Source organism: Sebastes umbrosus, chromosome 17 (genome assembly GCF_015220745.1).
Source record: "Sebastes umbrosus isolate fSebUmb1 chromosome 17, fSebUmb1.pri, whole genome shotgun sequence".
Classification (NCBI taxonomy): domain Eukaryota; kingdom Metazoa; phylum Chordata; class Actinopteri; order Perciformes; family Sebastidae; genus Sebastes; species Sebastes umbrosus.
Genome location: NC_051285.1, coordinates 18,309,528 through 18,335,386, shown reverse-complemented (window position 1 = coordinate 18,335,386; position 25,859 = coordinate 18,309,528). Strand labels below are relative to the sequence as shown.

Below are 25,859 nucleotides of genomic sequence, written 5' to 3'. Positions count from 1 at the left end.
CCGCAGCACTTCCTTCCGATTTGTGGGCCTCGCCCAATCCTTCTTCTCTGGGTCTGTCCTGATCCCCTCTGCGGACACCACATGGCCCAGATAGTGCACCTCTTTTCTCACAAGCTGGCACTTGGAGGGCTTTAACTTCAGGCCATGCTCCTTAAGCCGATCAAACACAAGCTGCAACCTCTCCACATGCTCATCAAAAGTTTTGGAGAAAATGATGAGATCGTCCAGATAAATCAGGAGATGGGTGAAATTCAGATCCCCAAAGCAGAAAGTCATGAGTCTTTGAAAGGTGGATGGAGCGTTTTGCAGACCGAAGGGCATTCTGTTGGCCTCGAACAGCCCCATGGGACACGGTCTTGTGTTTGTCGTGCTCTGCCACTTCCACCTGCCAGTAACCAGACTTGAGGTCCAGTTTGGAAAAGTATTTTGCTTGCCCCAGAGCTTCAAGGGCCTCCTCTATTCTGGGCAGGGGGAATGCGTTTCTTGTGCTGCAGGAGTTCAGCTTTCTGTAGTCGATGCATAACCTTAGTGAACCGTCCTTCTTGGTTACGATCACTACTGGTGAAGCATACGGGCTCTTACTAGGCCTGATGACTCCAGCTGTCTCCATCTCCATCAACAGCCTCCCCACGTCCTGTCACTGCGATGGAGGAATCCTGCGATATGGCAGCCGAAAGGGCTTAGAGTCCACCAGTGGAATGTCATGTGTCAATGTTTTTGTGTGGCCATGGTCCATGGGATACTGGAAGAACACACTTGTGTTCCTTCCCACAAGCTCTTGGAGGAGGGAGCGTTGGTGCTCATTCTCCACTGCTGCTTTACTTAAGTCCACCCCGCCTGCCACCACTTGATCCAGACTCAAGCATGTCTCTTCACTCCCATCACTGTGCTGTCCACCCTGCGTTTTGTCTGGAAATTCCACAACATTTTCAACAAGGAAAGCATTGGCCAGGTGACTGTGTGTCTTGATCATAATAGTGTGCTGGGACAGGTTCATCACTCTGACAGGGGCACAGCCTCGCTTTACATCAGCCAGAACTTTGGCCACCAAGAAGTCTTGTGGAAGCTGCAGGGAGGGGTGGCCTTCTATCAGCGCTGTATAGGTCTTTCTTTGTGGGCCTACTTTGATCTCACACCTTAAGGAGGCTGATCTCTTTCCCTGCAGGAATGCGTATCTTCCGGCCAGTGTATACAGCAGGATCCACCATATCACCCATTTTACTATGTTCTGTGCTCCCAATTTCAAGCAGAGTGGTGTACCACTCTGGATGGTTTTCTTTGACTTGATGAAGAAATTGCTGACCATAAGCCGCCTGGAGGTGGCTCTTGGAGGCATGAATGACATTAGTTCCCACGAGCAGAGGGACAGAGGAGCGATACTCAGAATCAGGGACAACAAAAGCCGGCACAGTCTTGAACTCTTTCCCCAGCACTTTCAAGTTAATGCTCAGGACACCATAGTAGGATACACTCTGACCAGCTGCACCCTCTATTTGTATTTTAGAGGACCGTAGTTTTTGTTTTTGAAGGACAGGGTGGTTGCGCCAGTATCCGTGGGTAATGCTGGTTACCTGAGAGCCAGAGTCGATGAGAGCCCTGCACTTTTCTCCATTGACTTCCACCTCCCCCTCATTTCTGGGACCCACTGGGTGTCCTCTCCTCCATCACGCGTTGTGCTCATCTGCAGTGGGGGGCATTGCTGCTTGCCCATGGTTGCCCCGGTTACCATGGACTCTAGTCGTTTAAATGCTGAGCTGAGTGGGATGTGTTCCCCTCTGCAGGGGTCATAGGCTGCGGTTGGCCAGCCCAAGCCAGAGTGGACTCAGGGAACATCGCTCTGCAGACCCGAGCCATATGTCCTTGCTTTCCACACCAGTTGCATGTAATGCTTGAGCTCTGGGTTGTAGTTCCAGGAGATGGCCGAATTCTAGGCGGGGGAATAGGAGGTAAAGCAGCCATTCTCGATTCAAAGAGAGACAACTTGGTTATCTGTTCCTCTTGGCTAAGAGCTAATTTCTTGACCATCTCTGTCAGCTCTGACAACTCAGAGGTATGTTTTGTCCTTTCTGTCTTTACATTTATACCACACTCGGATGTGACATGCACCTGGGCATATGTTTTCTTTGTCTTGTGTTGTGACTGGAACTTCTTTGTTTATTTTGCTAGATTCCTGAGCTCAGCTTGCAGTTCTCGGAAGCTCAAAAACCTGGGCCTCATTGGTGAAATCGTGGATACACCTCCTCATCATTAAGCCCCCTTAAGAACTGCCGGGTGAGTTTATTATCACGGTCAGGGAAAGGCCTGCCCCCTCTTTGACTTTCCACAGCTCGCAATGTTGCCTCCAATGCTATAGCATAAGAGCACAGAGACTCTCCTGGCCTCTGGCTGCGTTCATAGAAGTCGGCTAGTGGATCTAGGGAGCCCTGTGCATCACTGTACTCTGCCCTCAGTTCCTCAAAAGCCTTCTCAGGGGTTTGGTCATGGGGAGGTAGGTTCAGAACCAACTTTCTGGCCTCACCACTCAGGTGTCGCACAACAGTGGAAAAACGGAGGTGCATGGGGAGCTCTATTGCCTCCAGTAGATACTGCACATCACGGATCCAGTCCTCCACGAGCATCTTGCTATCCGCATTACCAGTGAAGACTTGGACATTCTTCACCTGATGAGTCTGCATGAAACCACCATAGGCAGCCAGGGGAAGGTTTGGGTTGGCTATGGCTCTGCCAGGAGTCTTTAATGGTGGCTCAGACTGATGTGAGTGCATTTGTGGGGTGGAATATGGAAGTAGTGGTGCAGGTGGTGGTAGAGCATTTGGATACATACTAACTTGTGAGTCTGAAGCAGGCATCCAAAGGTGTACTGGAGCAGGGGCGTGGGGAGGCGCTGTGTGATTGAAGGCTGCATAAGTTGCATTCAGATGGCCGGGCACCAGTGTGTTGGGGCTCCATGCACCGGTGGCAGATGGGAGCACAGGGGCCGCTTCACCACGGGCCAGGTCCTGTGAGTAGTGAAGAACAGCTGGTGACATAGGCAACTGGGAGGTTGGTCCATACTCTGAACCTTGGGGGATCTGCACAGCAGGGGGATTATTCATAATGTTCATTGCATGTGGTGGTTGAAAACTTGACATGAGGGCCTGAGGCGCACAACTGGAGTGTGCATAGCTGGTGTAGACCTGGGAGCTAGGTTGAACAGCCTGAGTTGGATTAGGGGAGGAAGCTGGACAGTTCATGGGGGAGTAGTGGAGCAGGGGCGTGGGGGGCTGCTGTACAGTTTGTGCCTCTTGGAAGATTGGCCGTGGGAGACAGGCCCGTGCACGTCTGTGGGCCTGTACATGCTAGCTTGGGATGGGGGGGCCTAGACCACTATTGTCTGCGCAGCCAGCTGGGCCACTGGAACGGTTCCACTTGGTATTTTGTGATCTGACCTGTCTGTCTGGTAGCATGGTCAAGGGGATGGGCTAGTGGCAAAGCAGAGCAAGGGTGTCTGCATTGGAGCTCCAAAGCCTGGTATAGACACATGAGCAGGGGTATTATGGTGCTCAGTATAAGGTGACAGAATCGGAGGTGGGGTAAGCTGTGAGCCTAGTCCTGAGTCAGTGGGCTGCCTGTCGGTCTGATGGCCTTGAGTGGGGTACTGCAATTGAGGGCCAGTGAACCTGCTGAACCATTTGGTAGGCCTTGGCCTCACTGGTTGCTGCTGGCTCGCTGTGCTGTTTTCAGCCGTTGCCCCCTCACTAATTTGGTGGGTTGGTGTCTCATTTGGAGACTCATAGTTGTGGTTTGTTGAAGGCCCAGAGGGGAATTGGAGGCCTGGTGCCACAGCAGCGGAGCCCTCCAGCTTCGATAGAGAATCTGTGTAGTCACTCAACATTCTTTCATTTTTTTCAGATTAATTGATGCCAAAGACTTAAAGGTCACCTATTATGCAAAATGCACTTTTCCATGTCTTTTAAACATCAATATCTGTCCCCAGTGTGTCTACAGGTCACCATAGTATCATAAAAGACCATCCTCTCTCTTTTTCTCCTGCTCCGTTTGTCCGGAAATGGGTGTAGAAAATCACTTTGCTTTTTTTCCTTCTCTTCTGACGTCATTAGAGAAATGCAAGCCATGTAAGGGTTTCCTGGTCGAACCAGAGAGAACCTTCAGTAGCTGACCCCACCCCGCCCCACAGCGCGTCACTGTCTCTCCTCCTCAACCGAACTTGAGCAAAGTAGCTCCTACTGTTAGTCTGCAAGAACCAGCAGAACAGGCTTCATGTACTCCCATCATCTAAATATAACATGTTCTTTCACAAAGGCTTCATGTAATTACACTGTTTAAACAGCTGATATTTATATATTATACATATTTGATGTCATGCATGTAGAAGAGTACTACAGTTAGTAAATAGTGACTTGTAAGCAACACAACACATTTCTGTTTCACAGTCAAACTTTATTTGAGTAGACAGATGACAATATTAATTATTCACAGCATTTTTAATCATCCTACCAGCAGTTATGTTGACAGGTACAGGAGAAAGTCTTCAGCTCTGGTAAACTATGATAAGCTAAGCTCCGGTGGTCTGTAGTCATGATAACACAGAGACAGCTTCTACAGTAATTAATATACCATTACTCTGATCTTCCATACATTTATCAGGTGTCTTTTACCAGAAATAATGAACTGACTACTGTTTCACATCTTCTATTTTCCACCCTGATGGTCGCTGTGTTTACACACCGTCACATAGCGGTAGCATGTAGCTAACCCGTTAGCATGTAGCTACATGCTAACGGGTTAGCTCTGTATCTCCCATCTGCTCACAGCTATCTGCTCACAGCTATCTGCTCTCCTCTGGGATGATTCTGTCGGTCATTTCTCACAGATGGACCTGTAAAGACAGACGTAAAACAGAGTGTGTGTTTACGGTTTACAGAGTTGATGCATAAGGTAAACACTGAGCTAACTAGGAGCTATAAATAGCGTTATTTACCTGAGAGAAACCGTCAGGAAAACCTGGAATCTGGACCGCAGATGTTGTTCATTTGTCACCGATTTCTGATCAGATTCCTCCGGTAACGTGCGCTGTGTGAAGTTTCTGGTTTATAAACTTTATAAGCTCTATTCTAGCTCCTCTTTCTCCGTGGGCCAAACCTGCTCTGTCAACAACACAGTGACGCTGTGTTGAGGACGTTTGATTGACAGAAACGCTGACCAATCAGAGCAGAGTGGGAGGAGACAGGCTGTAAATCAGGATCTCTCAGACAGAGGCTAAATGCAGGCTGAGTGAGAGAGACACTATGAGAAGAATAAAGTTTTTTTTGAACATTGCAGCATGTAAACATGTTCTAGTGCAACATTAAAATACATCTTTGAACCTGGAAATGAGCATAATATGAGACCTTTAAGCAGCGAAATGGATGGTTGTGTGTGTTGATGTTATGTGCTTACTAGTATACTAAAATGTAATGAAAAACAGAAATGTGTAACACAAATATCAACTCACATTAAGCCTGAATTAAATGCAGATCGCCAGTGCACAAATCCCTGCCTAACTCAAAGAATTTGAATGAGATAAACCAGCAACACTTTAGTCACAAACTGTTTCAATGGGAAGTCTCACACAGAATATATATATATATACATATATATACATATATATTTTTTTTTTTCCTTCTACCATTCAAGTAGCAGTTCAGTCTATAAGAAACCATGAAAAGTCCTCACATGAACACACAGGTTTTACTACAGTCTTCAAAGGATACGTTGGAAAAGGTGAATATCCTGCACACACCGCTTTGCAGGCGATACCAGCTCAGTTCAACACGCTGTCCACGTATAGATGGCAACACAGTTCAAAGCAACAGCACAGTTGTGGATGATGCCCTCAGTTTCTCTTTCTCTTCAGTCTCGGACACCACAATCCGGGTCACGGCACCAAAGATGTAACCCACGTGCTGGAGCCTCTCTGCACACCCTGGGACTCTGCGTTGTGTTTATAGTTGTGTGATGGGGTATGGTGCAGAGAAAAGGAAACACCAGCACAGTAGTTCTGGATTGTGGTTGAGACCGGGAACACTTTATTTGTCCACAACATCAGCTGTCATCTCAACTGTTGGTCCACAACCTTAAGAAGCAATAGAGCAAAGTAAACAAGAAAAAATGGCGTCCCACACGTAACTGCATTTCAGAACTACGGTGTCCTGTAAGGGACAAACATGTCTATTGCTCAATTCTGGATGGGAATTACAGCGCACCAGCGACACCTGGTGGCTGATTTAGGCTACTGCCTTACAATTACTTGCTGATTATATTTTGTAATCTTAGTCTGAATCTGGAGTAACTAAAGTTATCAAGTAAATGTAGTGGAGTCAAAAGTACAATATTTCCCTGAGGTTTAGTGGAGTAGAAGTACAAAGTTGCAGGAAATGAAAGTACCCAAGAAAGAACAAGTATCTCAAAACTGTACTTAAGTAGGCTACAGTACTTGAATAAATGAATTTAGATACATTCCACCACTGCCTGCCTTCTTTGTATGAATCCAATCAGATTTACTAGCGCTCTCAACCAAAACAGCATATTTGATAATTGTTGCCATTTTACTTGAGGCTCAGATCATATTCATCTTAATTTAATTTCACGTGATTGCTGTGTTATTGTTATATGAATATAGCTGATACATTATAAGCCCTTCTCAACCTGTGGCTGACTCAGGGTCTGTTTGGGTTCTGCTGCATTTCAGTCTCTGCCAAGTGAGGAAAACCGATCTCTGTCCTGCATTCATTCATGACTCATGGCTCACATTACATACTCATGGCTCCACTTAACTTTTCCTCCTCCTCCTCTTTCTCGCTTTTATAAACATATCACTCACATTAGGATGCTTTAAAAACACTCAATAAGAATAATTGTTCCGGGGATGAGATTGTGTGTGCGTGCAGGTGTATGAGCATCTCATTAACTGTGACTTCATGGTGGCCTGCAGAACATCATGGTCATGTCGTTGAGAGGAAACACAGACCATCGCTGAGAGATGCTGGATTTCTAAATCTGTCTTAATCCTAATCTCATCAGTAGCGTTTACTCTGCTCTCTGGTCCTCATGTGACCTCTGAAATTTAAATCTGGAGCCTTTAATTTTACAACTAGAAACAGAGGGAAATATAATCCGTTGTTTGCGTAGCCTTTAAGATATTTTTGTCTAAACTTGTACTGAAACAAAGGGCAAAAGAAAGACAATATAAACCCTTTTTAATTCCTCTTTTTGTGTGTATATTCACTGTAATGCTGGCTGAAAGATGACTGTTTATATCTGCAAACAACACCACAGTTTGAACAGGTGAAAATATAAGAAAAAATGCACATCATGAGAATGAAAAATTAAGATTTAAGTGCAGATAAACATGAAAGGCATGTGTGGAGGAATGTTAATGTAATAGTTAATGTGCATATGTGTGGAAGGCTAACCTGTCCAGCCATGCATCTGTCTTGTATAATAGATGAGCTCAGTATCACCGTGTTATTCTAACCCTGCAGGAGAAAGAGAGAAGGCTAGAGGGACAGAGAGAAAGGAAAAACACATGAATAATTGAGCTCAAATCAGTTTGGTGATCCCTCTGTCCCTTCCTACTCTCAGTCTGATGAAGTCAGTGCTTGCAACTAGATTCTCCAACAAACTTCTGGAACGCAGAGAGGAAAAGACGCGACCTCGGGCATCTGAGGGAAGCCGATAACAGAAAAGCTTACCTTTTCATCATCTCTGCTACATTATTTTTTGAGTAAACAGGTTGTTGGACTCAGGATCATCATGATACCATGGTGGCCCAACTGCTAGGGCTGGCCTTTCTGTTTCTACCCACCAGCCTGGTTACCTTCACAACATATGGTAAGAGTTTTCCAATGTCTTTGGATTAATTTACACTTATCTGAGCTTCAGTTAAAAATGGTTTTCCATATTACATGATTTGAATGTATATGAATACATTAAGACAAATGAAACGAACTGCTAATAGGGCTGGGCAAGATTTTTTTCATTTGTCGTCTTTCAGCGTAATCTGTTGTAATTGTGTCAAAATTACACAAGTATGAGTATAGCACAACAGATACTTGATATTGGAGGTTGATATTTGATACTGTAGGTTCATAAGAATATACCGACAATATTCTTTTTTATATGTATGTAAAAACACGTAATAAAAAAGTTTGATGAGGATCACTTGTGACCACAATTTTTACAGAGAAGTTTTAAAGTTGAAATCTAAAAAATGTCAGTGTTCTTTGGTGGAAAAACGATAATGACGACAGTTTCTAAATTTCCTCAAACACATCTTTGGCATTTCTGTACCGCAACGTCTCGTCCCTTATTAGCCAACAGATATGTTGATACCGATATGTCTGCTATGAGCTAATATCGACAGATGTATCAGCCTGAATAATTTATTGGTGGGGCTCTAATTCTGAGCAAGTTGTAAAAACGAAGGGGAAAAAAATCAAAATGTAATATTTTACACGTGTGAGGAGTTTTGTCTGATGTAATGCATAACCAGCCCAGTCAAACAGCAGTTTGGGAAATAGTTACAAAATTGTATGTATTGATTCGTGTTCATGCACACGAATTTCCCATTTTTTTCGTGATGGTCAGCACAAAATCAGTTCTTAATCCACGTAATTGTGAACCAGGAAGTATAAAGAGCAGCGAACGGGACTTTCGCCCAGGATACCGGTGTTTGTGTCCTGAGTGAAACCAGAAGTCAACGTTGATTTATTTGTCACGTAACTTCCGTACTTAAATTACAGCACTTCTGGTGTTATTTTAAGCCAAACCACGATCTTTTCCTAAACCTAACCAAGTAGTTCTGTTGCTTCAACCTAACCAAGTAGTTTTGTTGCCTCAACCTAACCAAGTAGGTCTGTTCCCAAACCTAACAAATTAGTTTTTTTTTGCCTATAACCAAGTAGTTTTGTTGCCTCAACCTAACCAAGTAGGTCTGTTCCTAAACCTAACTAAGTATTTTTGTTGCCTCAACCTAACCAAGTAGGTCTGTTCCTAAACCTAACTAAGTATTTTTGTTGCCTCAACCTAACCAAGTCAGTTCCTAAACCTAACCAAGTAGTTTTGTTGCCTAAACCTAACTAAGTAGTTTAATTTTGACTGGAGAGGAAAATGACACGTGCGTCACATGTTGCTGGACATTTGTAGGAAAACGCACAAAAAATATGTTTAAAGTCGTGCGAAAAAAGTTGTGCGAAAGGAGGGAAATTTGTGTCTATGTACACAAATAAAAAAGATTAAATTTTGTGACTATTTCACAAACTGCTGTGAAAACAATGTGTAACAGTGACAGTTCACTGCACTGAAAGTCAATTCGGAGGTAACGGAGAAAGAGAATAGCTAAAGACGCAAAATATGGTCGATAAATTGAATGCGGCTGGAAAAATTATTTGACTAATCCGCTTATCTCTTTTGGAATCCCTTATTAAACTATTACAGTGTGTCTGAAACTCACAGTGTAATCAATCCAGTAACTGAACACTGGCAGGGCACACGACACCACCATCTCCTTTTCCTTGCATGTCTGTGTATCCTCTCTCTCCTCCAGCGGTGAAGATCAATCCCAACTGGGAGGTGGTGTACGGGAACAACAGTGTGTATGGGGTGCTGGCAAAAGCAGTGATCCTGGAGTGCGGCATCACCTTACCTGACATATACCTGTGGAGCTTCACCAAACCTGGAACTGAAGGATTAAGATCTGTGGTGTTTGATACGGGGAAGGGACCAAGGATCCAGAAGTTGGCCCAGACGCTCGGACGGCTCACGGTCATCTCAAACAGTGCATCTGTGAGTATCGAAAAACTGTCTCTGGCTGCACACGGCCTCTTCACCTGCCAGGCTATCTATGACTTAGAACGGGACCCCAAAGTCTTCTATTACTACGTGCACCTCATTGTCCAAGGTAAGACTTCCTGCACTCTGAAACAATACCTACCTTCTTCAAGCAGAGGCCTAGCCAGGGGGGGGGTTCTTTAGAGACAGTAAACATATCTACATCCTGTGTGACTTTGAATACAGTTCCTATCAGTAAGCCTTACCTCCTGATGAGTGATGTATCTCCAGTGGAGGGATCTACAATGTGGATGCACTGCAATCTGGAAAACGGGACCCGGCCGATCCAGTACGTGTGGCAGCATGAGACCAGCAGCAGCAACTTCTCAACCTTTGCACGGGGCAACAACAAGGTTATCAACGTGACCAACGTCAACCGCAACCACACCGGCTGGTACCGCTGTGTGGCCAGCAACCCCATCAACAGCGAAAGCTCTAACCGGGTAAAGCTGGACACCATCTGTGAGTAATTTTGGAGGTTTGGTGTATTTGTATTTTGTCAAATTTAAAAACATAAACCCTCAAAATCCAATTAAAACCATGCCAACAGTTTAATCTGGAAATGAGCATGATATGTACCCTTTAAATTTTTACCTACATAAGTGAAGAGAAGGCTTTGAAACAGCATTTAGACCTTCATTTTTGGCAAATAAAGTTTGCAAAAAGTAGAATTTACCATACTATACTATTGTTGCAGTGCACAAGCAAAGCAGGAGGTGGCTCCTGTATGTAACATATCCGTGTCCTTCATATCTTGAGTGTGTGTTCATGTCCTTTCTCCTCAGTTGGCCCGGACATCCCTAAGATAGACGTGACTCCGTACAGTATAACGGAGCGGGGATATTCAGCCCTGGAGAGAGAGACTGTTTCTTTACTGTGTCAAGCCCAGTCTTACCCGGACAGTCAGTACGTCTGGTTCTACAACAACTCCCAGATCTACACCGGGCCGCACTTAACAATCTCCAAGATCCTTCGCATGCACACTGGCGACTACGCCTGCTTGGCGCAGAACACCTACCTCAACACCCGCTCCAGAAAAACCATCAGCCTGACTGTCTACTGTGAGTACCTCTGACCTTGGACCATGCCATCAGTCCTCCTGCTCCTCTGTGAACCTTTCCGCTCAGCCTGTGTTCTTCTGTCTTGGTGCTGAGAAAAGACTGAGATGATCATTCAGATTTGACATTTATAGTACAAGACTAAGAGAACACAAATCCAGGGTCTTAATCCTCTTGATTTTCATCTTTATCAACACTGAATCTCCTACTTAAACACAACTCCCTGATCATTTCACTTTCAATTAAACCTCTCCTGTTTTCAGTGTTATGCACAATCCTCCTTTGCTTCCTCTGTTTTAAACATCCATACTCCATTTATTGCATCATCTGTCATATTTCAATACTCACTTCAAAAAAGACCCAAAAGCTTGCAAATGCACATGCACTCAAACACGAAAACACACACACACACACAGCAGAGTGTGGAAGTGCTGCAGACCTATTCTCCTGTTCGGGCCGTCTGGGAAGTTGATGGGACTCTCTAGCAGGTACCTCGCTGTGATGTCACAGCTATGGCAAGTGTTGGTTGGCTAAAAGGCCGATGCTTGTCATTCTGATCTCCTGTTTTCTTTTGCATTTCTGCTAGATACTCAAATCCTGTGTATGACCTAAAACAACACATTTTTATACATATCTTTCACATTGGAGAAGACAGGCTTTGTTTGTACTGACTGGAAATTCATCTGTGTTACTTAGCTCTATCACAAGAGAAGGTTGTAAATAAAAAGCTGGCATATTTCTTGTATTTTGTTAAGATGTTTCATACCCAACACACTTGAATACTGTAGCCCCACGGGCACTTTCTCTGGTCCCGATGACCTCACGTAACCCCCACTTCGAAACATCACTGCCACGTTACGCCGTATCTTATCCCCGCAGACCCACCCGATGGCTCCCCCTCCTGTTCTGTGGAGCCGGCTCTGAATCACACCTCTCTGAGACTGCTCTGCTCCTGGCTCGGTGGGTTTCCCTCCCCCTCCCTCCATTGGACCGGACACCTGAAACGAGCGGGACAAGCCGAGGCCGACACAGGGCAGCAAACAGATCCACTGACCAACACTGCCATCTTGCTGCCATCTGAAGGCCTGACTTCCAACAACAGCTTGTTCACTTGCTCTGGCTCCCACCTGGCACTCAAACAGTCGACAGAGTGCAGCACACGCACATGTAAGAAAGAAAGTTATGTGTGCTCACTGTTCTCCAAACCTCTCACATCTCACTTAAACCTCTTCCCCTCCTCCAGATATTCCCCCTGCAGAGCCGGTGTGTTTTGCCTATGTGACTAACACTAAGCAGTATCTGATGCTGTCCTGCTCCTGGGATGGAGGGGCCCCGAAAGCCTTGGTGTGGTGGGAGGGCCCGGGTGGTCAGAGCAAAGGCGGGGAAGAAAACTCCAACATCCTGATCCTTCGCTACGGCACCGCCCACAGTGGAAAACCCTACACCTGCCATGTTAAACATCCTCTTCTGGTCCAAACCAAAACCTGCAGGGTCACACTGGGTCAGTGCACATTGTCAGACACACCTTACAGGAAAATAGCAGATATGATTTGTTAAAGCAGCTGTGGGTAGAATTGGAGCAAATATGATTAAAGAAAGTTATTTTTATAAAACGGCCACTATATCCTGACAGTAGTGCACGAGACAGGTAATCTGAAAAAAATCATGTGCCTCTGTGTCCTCCGGTGCTCCTAATGGAATATGCAAGATTTCACAGACCGGAGGAAAACAACCAATCAGAGCCGAGCTGGAGCCTGCCGTCTCTGAGCAGCTGTCAATCACTCGCAAACTCTGATCAAATGGTCAAACTAGGCAGCGCTGATCAAATATGAATCAATATTCTGTTACTGTAATGACTATTTCTTGCGTAAAATTAGAAAGTTTGTGACCCGGCAGCCATGTTGAGAACAGTTGAGGAAATACCAAGCACCACCCACCAGCCAGAGCAAACTTTCTCATTTAACAGCTAAACAGTACACTACAAGATGTTTCTGAAAACATTTGAGATGAGAAATAGGTATTACAGTAACAGAATATTGATTCATATTTTATTAACGCTGACAAGTATGACCGTTTAATCAGAGTTTGTGAATGATTGACAGCTGCCTCTGTTGAATGAACAGCCAAAAGGAACGCTCTCTCTGAAATGATCTGTCATTGGCCAAAGTCTCCCGTCACGGGCTAGATTTTTTAAAGCCTGAAAACAGAGCCATGTGCAGAAGTCTTGTTATCTCTCAGAACACTTGAATTACAATATGCTGAAAGGTTATTATGGAATTTTTTGCCCAATGATGCCAAAAACATTCGGCCTACTGCATGTTTAATTAACTAATTTATACACTGTCACCTGTAGATGCTCCTGTGTTGCAGACACGGCACAGATTTGTGTCTGTATACGAGGGAAGCGATGTTAAGCTCACCTGCAACCTGAGAGCCAACTACCTTCCCGTCAGTGAAATCACCTGGTTTAACAATCAGGGTGTGGGCGTCCAAGATACCTCAAAGTACGCACTGTTGCGAACATCGGCATGGGCCAATCTGACTGTGAGAGACACTGATGAGACTCAAGACAGCGGCGAGTACAGGTGCACCACTTCCAACGCAGTGGGAGGAACCGAAATCAATGTCACTTTAGTGGTTAAGAGTAAGTTTTTTTTAACCTATATCTGTTGTCTAATGGGGCCTGCACGGTGGTGCAGTGGTCAGCACTGTTGCCTCGCAGCAAGAGGGTTGTTCAAATCTGGCTTGGGGCCCTTCTGTGTGGAGTTTGCATGTTTTCTCCGGGTTCTCCTGCTTCCTCCCACAGTCCAAAGACATGCAGATTAGGTTGATTGTTGACTCTAAATTGCCCGTAGGTGTGAATGTGAGTGTGAATGGTTGTGTGTCTCTATGTGTCAGCCCTGTGATAGTCTGTCGACCTGTCCAGGGTGTACCACGCCTTCGCCCAATGTCAGCGGGGATCGGCTCCAGACCCCCGCAACCCTGAATGGGATAAGCGGTTACAGATAATGGATGGATGTATGTTGTCTAATGGTACATGTCCACAGCCTCCGTCCTTTCCACGCTTCCCATTCATTGTCTATGCAGCAGTCGTGCAATGCATTCTGGTAGTGTGGCGGCGCGATTCAAGAGATGAACCAACACGTCGCTCGCTCCTCATTTGAATAAAGTTGAGATCTAGGCTACTTTATGCAAATCATGGGCGTACGACGCAACTCGCCGCCTCGGGAAACTCCCAAGAAACTTTTAAACTAAACGTTGTCGATCTAAAATAGAGACAGATTTAGCAACTGCATTGCTTATTTGATAAAATGTTTTCAGAAACATATTTTGATAAACTATTTCTGTGATATAAGAGAAGAAAGTTTCCAAGCCATGTTGGTTCCAGTTTGAACGCTGGGAGCAGCAGCCCACGAGGGAAAACATTCATCCAATCAGGTGCCTAGTGCCTTGTGTCTAGTGGCAGCCCATCAAGCGTCCAATGCTGGGAAGCGAGGAGATAAAAAACGGCCTTGTGGACATGTACCATAACAGCCAGAGCTTTTTAAAGGAATGGTTTCACCTTTTTGGGAAATATAGTTGCTTTCTTGCTGCGAGTTAAACGAGAAGATTGATACCACTCATGTCTGTACCGGAAATATTAAGCTACAGCCAGCAGACAGTTAGCTTAGCTTAGCATAAAGACAGATAGCCAAGACAACAGCAAGCCCTGCATACAAAACAGAAATGTAAAAACATCCAAGTTATGGTTGTATGGTTGTATGGTTGTATGGTTGTAAATATGCCTACATAACAAACTATTTATTGGTTGTCTCTTCATCAGGGCACCCTGTGCCACCCAACGCGACCCTGGTCAAGGTGGTTTACAACAGCCGACTGCGTAACGAGGTAGAGCTGGAGTGGCAGGTAGAGAACGAAGAGGGAGGAGGTTGGACGGGTTTCATCTTGCAGCACCGATGGGTGTCAGAGCGACCAGGAAGGAGAGGCAGCAGCCACAATGATTCAAAAGAGGACACGAATAAGGAGGAGAGGATCGGTCCACCAGTCTGGTACCGTAACATCATCCAGGACCCAGAAGCCAGGAGTCACACAGTAGGGAGACTGACACCCACCGCCACCTACCAGTTCCGCATCACACCGGTCAACCACCGCACCGTCGGACACCCTTCTGCAGCAAAGACTCCAGGTGAACGGAGTAAAGTGAAAGTGTGGTCAGATACGGGACTTTTGGCAGAGCAAAGACAGGGGCTTGCGTTAGAGATGTCTTAACAAACAGATGATAAAAAACAATTAATAATGTGACATTTTAAAAAGGTGACGGGTGAGTTAGGTGATTATTCAAACATTACTGATGCCTGGCCCTGCTGTGATTGTTGTTAGGATGACTTTGATGAGTCTAACATTTTTGTTTCTCTTTTTTTTCCATCCACTTAGGTGAAAGACTCAAACAAAACACATACAAACAATTACACACACTTCACACCTTTCACTCACTTCCTGTTTACCTCCTTCCCTGCCCTGCTCCTTACCTTTCCTCTAACTGGCCCTGCGTGCTTCTTCTTGTGTTTGTGTTAATTATGCATAGTAGGATTTGACTGCTCTAACCAAGCCAGGTGATTGTTTAGGGTGTAGAAAGGCTAGTACGTCAGGTGACAGGGTAGGATAGGCCAGTGGTTTTCAACCCCTGTACTGTCAATGTGTCCGTTAATCCGCACCTACGCTCAGTTCAACAGTGTTAACTTTAAAGCAAGCCTATAAATTTTGCTGAACAGCACACCACGGTGGCAAGAAATGACAATTACAGGATAATGGTAAATGCTAAAACAAAGGCCCTGTTCAGACCTGGCATTAACATGCGTCCTGAGTGATCGGATCCCAAGTGAACAGCTTAAAGTACGTCTGTTCACACCTGGCATTAGAATGCGTCTACACATGCGTCTTCAGTGACCACTTGTGATCTGATCTCACTTCCCCGCTCTATATGCAAATAAACAAGTAGTAAACACATGGCTAATACAGCAGACGTTGCAACGTAATATTACAGGAATGTCAGTAGTAATATCCTACATATTCATGAATTCGGGTACATCTTATTTACATCAAAAACACAGACACATCTCCGACTGTATGATAATAATGCACTTCCCGTGCCTAGTCTGATAGTCTGTAGATTATGTAGCCTAAAGATAAGATATATTTTAATAAAATACAGTTGTACCAACGAGTGCTCGCGTCTGCCGGTCTATCTAACATTTCCAACAATCACGAATTTGGTTAATTACAAGAGCTACGCTGACATGGGTTGAGAACCACTACACGGAGCTGATGAAAAACAAAGCGAGACACTTATCAAGTGCAGCAACTGTCTGTGTTTTGTCAGAGGTGTACTATTTTGCAATGTGTAACTGTGATGTGTTGCAGCGGAACCACGCTACAATGTGTACCCTGCTGTGATCGGAGCAGCTATAGGCGGGATGTTAATTGCAGCCTTCCTCACAGCGCTGCTGCTCGTGTTCATAGTCCGCAACCGCAACAACAATCCTCGTGAGTCCCATACACAAGCACCTATATCCTAATGACTTGAATTTAAAAAAAAAGTTCAATTATGTTGCATTAATGTTCTGTGTTTCTTCTCCCAGGACTACACGACATGCTGTTTGGTTTGTGAGTATCTGTATTACTGTCTATATATAAATACCAGCAATGAAAAATGTGCAGTGTGCAACATTCCATTAACATGCCGTTAAAACTCTTCCTTCTTCTGGTGTGTCCAGGCAGCACAGCCAGTCAAGGGAAAACATCAACTTCCCAGACGATGAGGTGGTAGGCAGGTCGGAGGGAGGAATAGAGGAGATCGGTGGATCATCCAGTCCAGGTAAGATGAACCCACATGAAAAACATATTCATGCAAACTTAAAGGTGGGCTATACATGTCAGGTTTTTAGTTTCTTTAAATTTGGTCTTGTTTTGTGAAACTTAAAAGTCCAACTGAAATTAAATGGCATATTTCTTCCGAAACCAAAACAGAGTTTATGTTTTTTGATTCCATGAAGATGCTTACTCTTCGATACCACTAACACACTGCCCGCCAATGACATGTAGGCTACTGCGCAAGTTTTCCCTCGTCACCCTGCCAGAGCTGTCTGCCTGCTGCTGTTAATCAAACATAGACACTTCAGTGGTCGAGACAAAAAAGGAGCATTTCTCATATTTCCCACATATTTATAGGCCACATTCTGTTTAAACTCTGTATTTCTGCACAGTTGCAGATAAAGATCAGGCTACACTAATATTATGAGTAGAATTAGATTCCAGTGGTGGCTGCGTCTCGTGTGATCAATCCAATAACTCCAGAGCGTTATAAAGTCCAAAAGTCAACATTTATTGAAAAAAAGATGGATGTTATCATTTCCAAAATTCACAACATGTTTTTATCTAACGAAATATTGTTTCAAACCATTTTTGTTGGCGTTTAGCCTTTCAAAACCTACATTTTCACTGTGGTCAAAAACCCGTTTGCACAAAGGGAGGAACGCACCTGTATAAATGTAACAACACCATAAATTACATTTATTTAACCACAGTAACAAAAAAACAGGCTCTAACACTGTTATAGTAAATTAATTAAGTCATTACAAAAAAAAGATCATATTATGTATCGGCATTCGCTTGGCGAATTCGTCAAGACGTCATCACTTTATTTATGGTGACGAAACTGGTGAGTTATAGTTGATTTAATGAAAAAAGACCTAAGCTGGGCATACACTGTACGATTTTAGCCCGTTTCTGGTCCGAATTTTGAGCCACATGACTCATTTTTTTTTCTTCTACACGGCGATCAGACAAACTATCTATTTGTACAGTAGGAGTAGGAATTACACAACAACATTTCTAAAATTGTACAGTGTATGCCCAGCTTAACACATTTAATACACCGAATCACATTTTTAAGGGTGATGACGTCATAAAATATGGGGAGGCAACTTTTCTTAGATACAAGTAGTGGGGGCTTCAAGGAAAAAAGGTTGGGAACCACTGGTCTAGTGAATAGGGGGCTCCTCCACCTGGTCAGCTTTGGTGAATGCATGATCTGCATATACCAGCACGGCTCCAGTCTCAGCTACTCTACAACCAGTACTCACTCCAGCATAGCCATGTTCGTCCATAATCACCTCAGTATTGATGGTGATCCTGGGACTATCCTGGGAGGTAGAGCCATGTTCAGCTGACATCTGCTCTGCGTCAATGATAACCAGGGGACTCTCCTGGGAGACAGGAGTGCAGAACTGCAGCACTAAGGTGGCCGTATTTTGCTCACAGTTGGTCTTCTCTGAATTGTTTAACATCAATCCAGTAGCTTCTGGCTCCTGGTGCTCACACTCAAACTGGACAGGATCGGGGCTGTCATGGTTACCAACATTAGCTGAAAACACACACACCACCATTTAAAAAAACAGTTACAATAAAAAGTGACAAAAAATACCATGTAATGCAAGTTACTGAAATACAATACGTATTTTACATACCCCTAATGGTTGAGAAGGCCTCTTGAAGGCAGTCTTGATTCAAACGATGCGTCAAAAGGTGGGACACCTGGTGACGTTCACGGAGATCACACCAGATCATTTTCAAGCACACAATGTTGTGCTGCCACCCCTGTAGACACGCAATCTGCTTGGTTCCAGGGTGAGCACCTACACGCTTCAGGCGGGGGAGCCACTCCATGCACTTTTCCAAGAATGGGAAATGCGCGGATGCGTCCGAGAGAGCGGACTTCAGCTTGTGGGAATCCTTGAGCTGCTTGGAGTTGAAGCAGTTGAAGATGCCATCAAAGTCTTCACAGAATTTGGCAGTTGCAATGTAGTTCCTCTGCTCTTGACCTGTGAGCTGCTTTACCTGCGCCAAGGTCTTTATCCCCACCGCAACCGAGTGGCTCAGGACCTGAGTGGCAAACTTGACGCTCGTGGAAGCAGACGGGGGGAGATTCACATGCTTCTTAGTGAGACGGCAACACAATCGTTTGTCCTGTTTACTGTCATATGCATACAGATCCTTCAGAATGGCCCAGAGGATGCGATCGCCATCCAGTGCGAACCCGCGCGTGCGCCAGTTGTTGCGTATATTCTTGATCAGATGCGGTGGATCCCACAGGCAGAACACTCTGACAGCATCTACTTCAAAGTGTGGCTTCTCCTTTGTTACACCAAGACGAGCAAGCATCGAACGGTTAGCAGCACCCTGGTCACAGATGAAGACTAAGCACCCCATTCCAGCCTTCCTCAGTTCGGAAATTGCCTCTAGCAGAAATGATTGAAGCTGGGTATGTGGTATGGGCCCACTGGTGAAGCAATATCCAAAGAGTTGCTTCCAATCCCCAAACAACCCTCTGACCATGAATGCAGAGGCATGGTTGGCATATGGAGTATGCTGACCTTCAATCTTGTCTGCAGACTTATTATTTTGGACTGCCCGTTTGAGAGATATTTCATCGGTGATGATGGCACAAACCCTATCCACGGGCATTTTGGTTTCCATAGTCTTCTTCATGGTGGCGAGAATATTTTGGTTGAAGCCAGGTTTGATAGCAGTGGACTTCATAAGCTTCTGCAGTGTGCGGATGGATGGCATAGAAAACACGTTCAACAGTAGCTTGTAACACTTTGGACTGGCATGTAGCAGAGACAAGAAGAAAGCTTTGTCCTCAGCGGTCCACCGGAAACCTTGAGCCTTGCGCTGAGATACACGAATCTGTGTACTCATAAAAGCATAAGTTTTGGCTGGTAAGATATTCTTCAACTGCTCCATTACTGACTCCTTATCAACACCTGCCTTGCTGGTCTTCTTTAGCCGACTGAGCTCCCTCACTTTTGCCTTCAGCTTGCACATCTGTGACTTCAGACTCCTGATCTTCATCTTCAGGGCACGTTCCCTGATAGCAGCAGCTTCAAGGACTATTGGCAGTGACTCTGGTAAGAACAGTGGTGTCGGTGGCACCGAAGGCCCTGCTACAGCAACAGCAAGTGCGGTGATATCTAGCTCTGAACCAGCAGGTTGTTGAACACTGTCTGCAGTGGATGAGCCTGCATTTGACAGTTGAACAATATGACTCTGTTTGCCTGTAAAACAAACACAAATTTAGAAAAATATTAAACCTGCAGTAGGCAGAACATTTCATTTTTCATTCAATGGAGGCAGCTGTCCATCACTCGCGAACTCCGATCAAACAGTCAAACTAGACAGCGCTGATCAAATATGAATCAATATTCTGTTTCTGTAATGCCTATTTCTCACCTCAAATGTTTTCAGAAACATCCTGTAGTGTACTGTTTAGCTGTAAAATTAGTGTATTTATACAATGGCAATCTTACGTTTCTTTAGTGGTAACTCCTGACGCTCCTTTGCTGGCTTTCTCCTTAACACCAAGTCTAGTGGGAGTGTTGGGTTAGGGGCATTAACCATTGAAGGCACTGCATCCCATTTCAATCCTGCATGGCTACAAGATAATGAAACATAGAGATAGCCTTTATTGTCCCCAAGGGCAAATTCATTTTCACAGTCTGTACATTGCACATCTACAACAAAGAGAATAGCGTTCAGTATTTATTTTCCAATATATACATACATATTACATGGCCATGAAGTATGACAGATTAGAATAAAGTGAACCGAGTTCATCTATAGCAGACAGTTTCTCAGCAGGTAGTAGACTTAGACTCAGTGGTAGGCCATATATTTTTTAACATCAGCAATGTTGACTCTACAGAACTTAAATGGATAATTTCTGTGGTTGACTCTGGTGCAGAACTTGAGTACGATTAAGATTTAACAAAACAGAAACAAACTAATGACATTTAAGGCCTAATGTTCATAGAATTTATTTTAAGACACCATGGGTAAGCATTTAAACCATAGACTGTATATAAAGATGGACAACATGGCTGTTCCCCAAAAGTGAAGACAAAACATCTCGATCGCCCCCTGGTGGCTGGCTGCAGTCCAGGACATAAATCCTGCTCCCTTCATGTTAGTGGATGGGACATGGGCCAGACTAAATAGTCAAAGTACTCGTCAAATATTTTTTTTCCCAAAGATGGTTTCTGTCATTTTAGGTAGTTCTTATCACGCTGGTATGTGTTCATTCTTTTGATAAGTTTGGGTTTAACTGGTTATTTGATACTATAAAAAGGGGGTGAGACGTCATGATTGACAGCTGTGAGTCTCTCTCGCTAACAAGCTGTGGCCGTGCTCGGCTCGCGATTGGTTTGGGCGGGCGACCTCAACAACGTGACTCCACCCCTGATCACTACTGTGCAGACTCTGGCTCCAAATGAAGTCAAAATCTCAAGATGGCAGCTCCCATATCCGGGATATTTTGGCTTCACTTCTGTATACTGGGAGGATGTGGAGACTGCGGTACCAAGTCGATGCCAAAATTCTAAAAATGTGACTGTACTCTTTTTCTACAGTACTGAAGCTACCGTACGATGCCTCTAATCAGGGTCTGAAATTAAAAAGCGCCAAATGCGGATGGATTTTCCGTTTGGCGAGTAACTCTCTGAAGGCTTCTGTACTCTGCTCTCTGTGTGTCGAAGTATGACACACACAACAGCATGAGTAAGCATTATCACTAAAAGCTGATGCTTTGATGTGTGGATTGGGTGAGTTATCATTCATTACCACCATATAACAAAGTGGTGTGTCCTCCTACCATAGCCTACCTTACAGATAGGTTATTTCTATAAGTTGTCACTGAAATAATTGAATTCAGCCACTGTATTTAATAAGCCCATTCTAACTTAGTGGCATATCCATATAAATCCCCAGTTTTTTAAAAGGAATGAAGACTAACGGTATTACTAGGCTAAACAACTTCATGTTAGCAGGCAGTGAAAAGACTTAAATAATTTCTATACTTTGTAAATAATTACCTGTCAGGTTCTTTGGGGTAACGATGAAAGACAAGATGTGCACTGTCCCACTGACCAGTGGGTTGTTGAACACTGTCTGCAGTGGATGAGCCTGCATTCGACGGGTGAACAACATGACTCTGTTTGCCTGTAAAACAAACACAAATTTTAAAAAATATGAATTAAATTAACTTTACAGCAAAACAACAAGACATTATCATCATTTAACAGACAATAAGACTGCAACTCTAAAAATGATAATGTGATAATAGGCATACCGAAAAACTAGGCTGACGGACACTCACCGACGGCCCCAAACTGTCCAACGGCTGACCGTCGGCTTGGTGTGTCATGGCCTTAAAGGGATGCTATAACTGGTATCTCAAAGTATCCCTGTATTTATACAATGACAATCTTACGTTTCTTTAGTGGTAACTCCTGACGCTCCTTTGGTGTATTTCTCCATAAGTCCAGTGGGGGTGGTGAGTTAGGGCCACTAACCCATGAGGGCACAGCATTCCATTTCAATCCTGCATGGCTACAAGATAATGAAACAGATAGATAGCCTTTATTGTCCCCATTATTGTAAATTGCATGTCTACAACAGGGAGAAAAAACAAACCCACACCACACCAACACGTTACATACAACCACATACAATCAGCATTTTGCTACACATGACTGTACAGCGTTCAGCAAGCAGTATTGTTTTCAGTATATACATACACATCAGATGGCCTCTTGAACTGGCTAGGGTGAAAATGAGCACTGCACACTCTGTAGCTCTGATGTAGCCGCTGACAGCTTATCTCAGACAAAGATGGATTCCTGAGATTCTGCACCCACCTGGCACACCTGGAAAAGGCAATAATATATGTATTATTTATTAATTCATTAATTTAACTTGCAAAACAAAGGGTACATTAAAGCCGCAGTGGGTAGGATAGGAGCAAATATGATTAGAAAAAGTTATTCTTATAAAACGGCCACTATATCCTGACAGTAGTGCATGAGACAGGTAATCTGATAAAAAAAATCATGTGCCTCTGTGTCCTCCTAACGGCATCTGCAAGATTTCACAGACCGGAGGAAAACAACCAATCGGAGCCGAGCTGGAGCCTGCCATCTCTGAGCAGCTGTCAATCACTGGCGAACTCCGATCAAGCGGTCAAACTAGGCAGCGCTGATCAAATATGAATCAACCAATCAACCTCCATTGAATGAACAGCCAATAGGAACGCTCTCTTTCTGAAATGACCTGTGATTGGTTAAAGTCTCCCGTCACGGGCTAAATTTTTTAAAGCCTGAAAACAGAGCCATGAGGCGGCGCGGAAGTCTAGTTATCACTAGGAACACTTGAATTATAATATGCTGAAAGGTTATTATGGAATTTTTGCCTAATCATGCCAAAAATATTCTGCCTACTGCAGTTTAATTCTAAAACAGAAGGGGAAAGTTTAGACTAAAGGCAGACTACAGTATGTAGTCTCAAGCTTTTGGACCAAGTCATATTATTCAAATAGGCAGGTACTGTAAGTATAAACGTGAGTACTACATATTTGATCCAGTCAGTGGACCACTGACTGTCAGTTTTAGGTGGAAATAATTAGATGATTATATTAACAGTTATAACATTTCCGTTAGGTTAGAAATCAAGGTGCTAACCTACTCTTGTAAATCTAACCAGAACTTGGGACAGGGAAGTTCAAGGATTGCATTAGATTTCTCTCTACAGGTAAGACAGGTAAGAATAAAGTGATTCATGTACAACAGGTGAGACAATTTCTCAGCAGGTAGACTCAGACTCAGTGGTAGGCCTTATATTTTTTAACATCAGCAATGTTGACTCTACAGAACTTCAGTGGATATGTTCCTTGGATGATGCAGAACTTGAGTACCATTACATTTTTAATAAAGACACAATCTAATGATATTTAAGGCCTAATGTTTATACAATTGAATTTCAGACACCATGGGTAAGTGAAGCATTTTCACCAAAAATGGATGCTTTGATGTGTGGGTTGGATAACGTAACGTTACTACTAGTCTAAACAACTTTATGTTAGCAGGAGCATAAGTGGAAAAAAACGTTAATAATGTATAAACTTTGTAAATAATTACCTTTCAGGTTCTTTGGGGAAACGATGAAAGGCAAGATGTGCACTGTCCCACTGATAGTGTTTGCAGTGTTTTGCCGAACATAGCTTTCTTTTACTCCACTTGGGTTTCTCTTTCGCAGCCATGGTGTCTCTGGAGGTTCTGTTTATGTTGTATTGGGGTTTTCAGTCCAAAATGGCGGCATCGATACCGTAGCGCAATCTAGTGGCGGTTGTCAAAAAAGCACCACAGTTTCGTTTCTTTGTTTTTTCACTGCCTTGATTCCCTTCGTGCCTAGTTTGAAAAGCCCTTGGCATAAAACACACCGCGACACGTATGCATTGCCTTGTACCAGTTTCAGCCATGCCGCGAAATCTTGGTTAAGTGCACTTGCCCATGTCGTACAGCGGTTAGCACTGGCAGATAGCTAGCAAGGAGGTTGAAAAGAGGACATTTCATCTCTCCGGGTACAAGACATGCGCAGTCTGCTCTCGCCAAAATTGAGCCAATCGAAACGCACGACCGCAGCTTCAGTTACACTGCGCATGTGTCATACCCCTCACTCCATGACCTGTGTCCATGCCTGTGTCCCGTCTGTCCCAGCTTCGCTTTCAATAAGCCTTGCTTGCTAGCGAGTAGACAGTGTATCACTCTGAGCATCCCGACAGGAAACAAGATATTAGAGCAGTTGGTTCCGCTATCCGGGTCTGCGTAACATTAATGCGAGAGGCATTCGGTAAATTATTTAATAAAATAGATGTGACCAATTATTTTAACATTTTACATTACAACGTCAGTAAAATTTTGCTGCACAGCTGCAATTTTAAGACCTTTGAAAGTCCTTTTTAAAAGGAATGAATTACATGCCCTTTAAGGGAACCCTGCCCAAAGACCTGTTTTTCTTTCATTTACACAAACACTGACGTCATTTTTGACTGCAAAAAGGGATGACTAAATGCGATTTCAGTTGGACTTTAAGAACTCAAAACTAAAATGTTATAGTTCATTTGAAAACTATTGTTTTCTCAGTGAATCTGTCTTTTTTGCAATATGTGGAAGTGTTAGGAGAATTCTGGGGATTTTGAGAAGTACAAATAGCTGATTGCTAGTAGGGCTAACCCGAATACTTCGAAGCTTCGACCGCTGCCATGGTATTCGACTTCAAAATCACTATTCGAATGCTTCATTTTTAATTTTAATTTTTCATATATGAGTATGCAATAACAATACTGTATAAATCCCAAAATAGCCCATGAACAAAGGAATAATCCCACATTATTTATATTCAACATTAATTATTATTAGTTATTCTCAGACGGATATCGCTGTTTGTTGTGTAGAGGTGTGTGTGTGTGTGTGTGTGTGTGTGTGTGTGTGTGTGTGTGTGTGTGTGCAGTAGTGCAGCAGTGGCACTGTACCGGGAACTGAAATGGGTGAGATGGAGACAGACAGACAGAAGAAAACATGTCAGCCTGCATGGCGAAGCTTTGAATACCTTTGAATATTTCTCACCGAAGCTTTAAAGCCCAAAAAATGGTATTCAGGACAACCCTTATTGCTAGTAATGAATTTATGGGTTAAGTGTAAAGAACATTTCCAATTTCCAATTCTGCTTGATTGGACCTCTCTGCTGAGTATTCTATCATCTAAAAGTCTCATTTCCTATCCACCGGATGCTGAACCTTAATGCTGGTCTTTTCCAGGTCCAACCATGGCTTTACCCCGAGCATCCTCACCCCTAGCCGCCAGCCAAGCCTCTCCCCCTGAAGAAGAGCCTGTCAGCGTCACCATCACCGTCAAGGCTACAGGCTCATAGTCATACATCTATATCACAGACTCCTTTGGTGGTAATTTTACCTGGAATTAGTAGTATTGTAGACACTTTGTGCACAATCATTACAGTATGTGTAGCCTGTGACTTAGATCT

At 43.9% G+C, this 25,859-nt stretch overlaps 1 protein-coding gene across 1 annotated transcript; it reads left to right on the top strand.

Moving 5' to 3' along the window:
* Nucleotides 1–10,022: 10,022 nt before the first annotated feature.
* On the top strand, nt 10,023–25,826 carry LOC119476012 (V-set and immunoglobulin domain-containing protein 10-like 2; the record flags this gene model as incomplete). The annotated part of the gene is made up of 10 exons (XM_037749181.1): nt 10,023–10,332; nt 10,656–10,931; nt 11,808–12,095; nt 12,172–12,429; nt 13,282–13,572; nt 14,752–15,114; nt 16,350–16,472; nt 16,568–16,592; nt 16,703–16,803; nt 25,636–25,826. Coding segments are annotated over 10 exons (2,148 nt in total), but the record flags the coding sequence as incomplete, so codon positions are not given.
* Nucleotides 25,827–25,859: the final 33 nt, after the last annotated feature.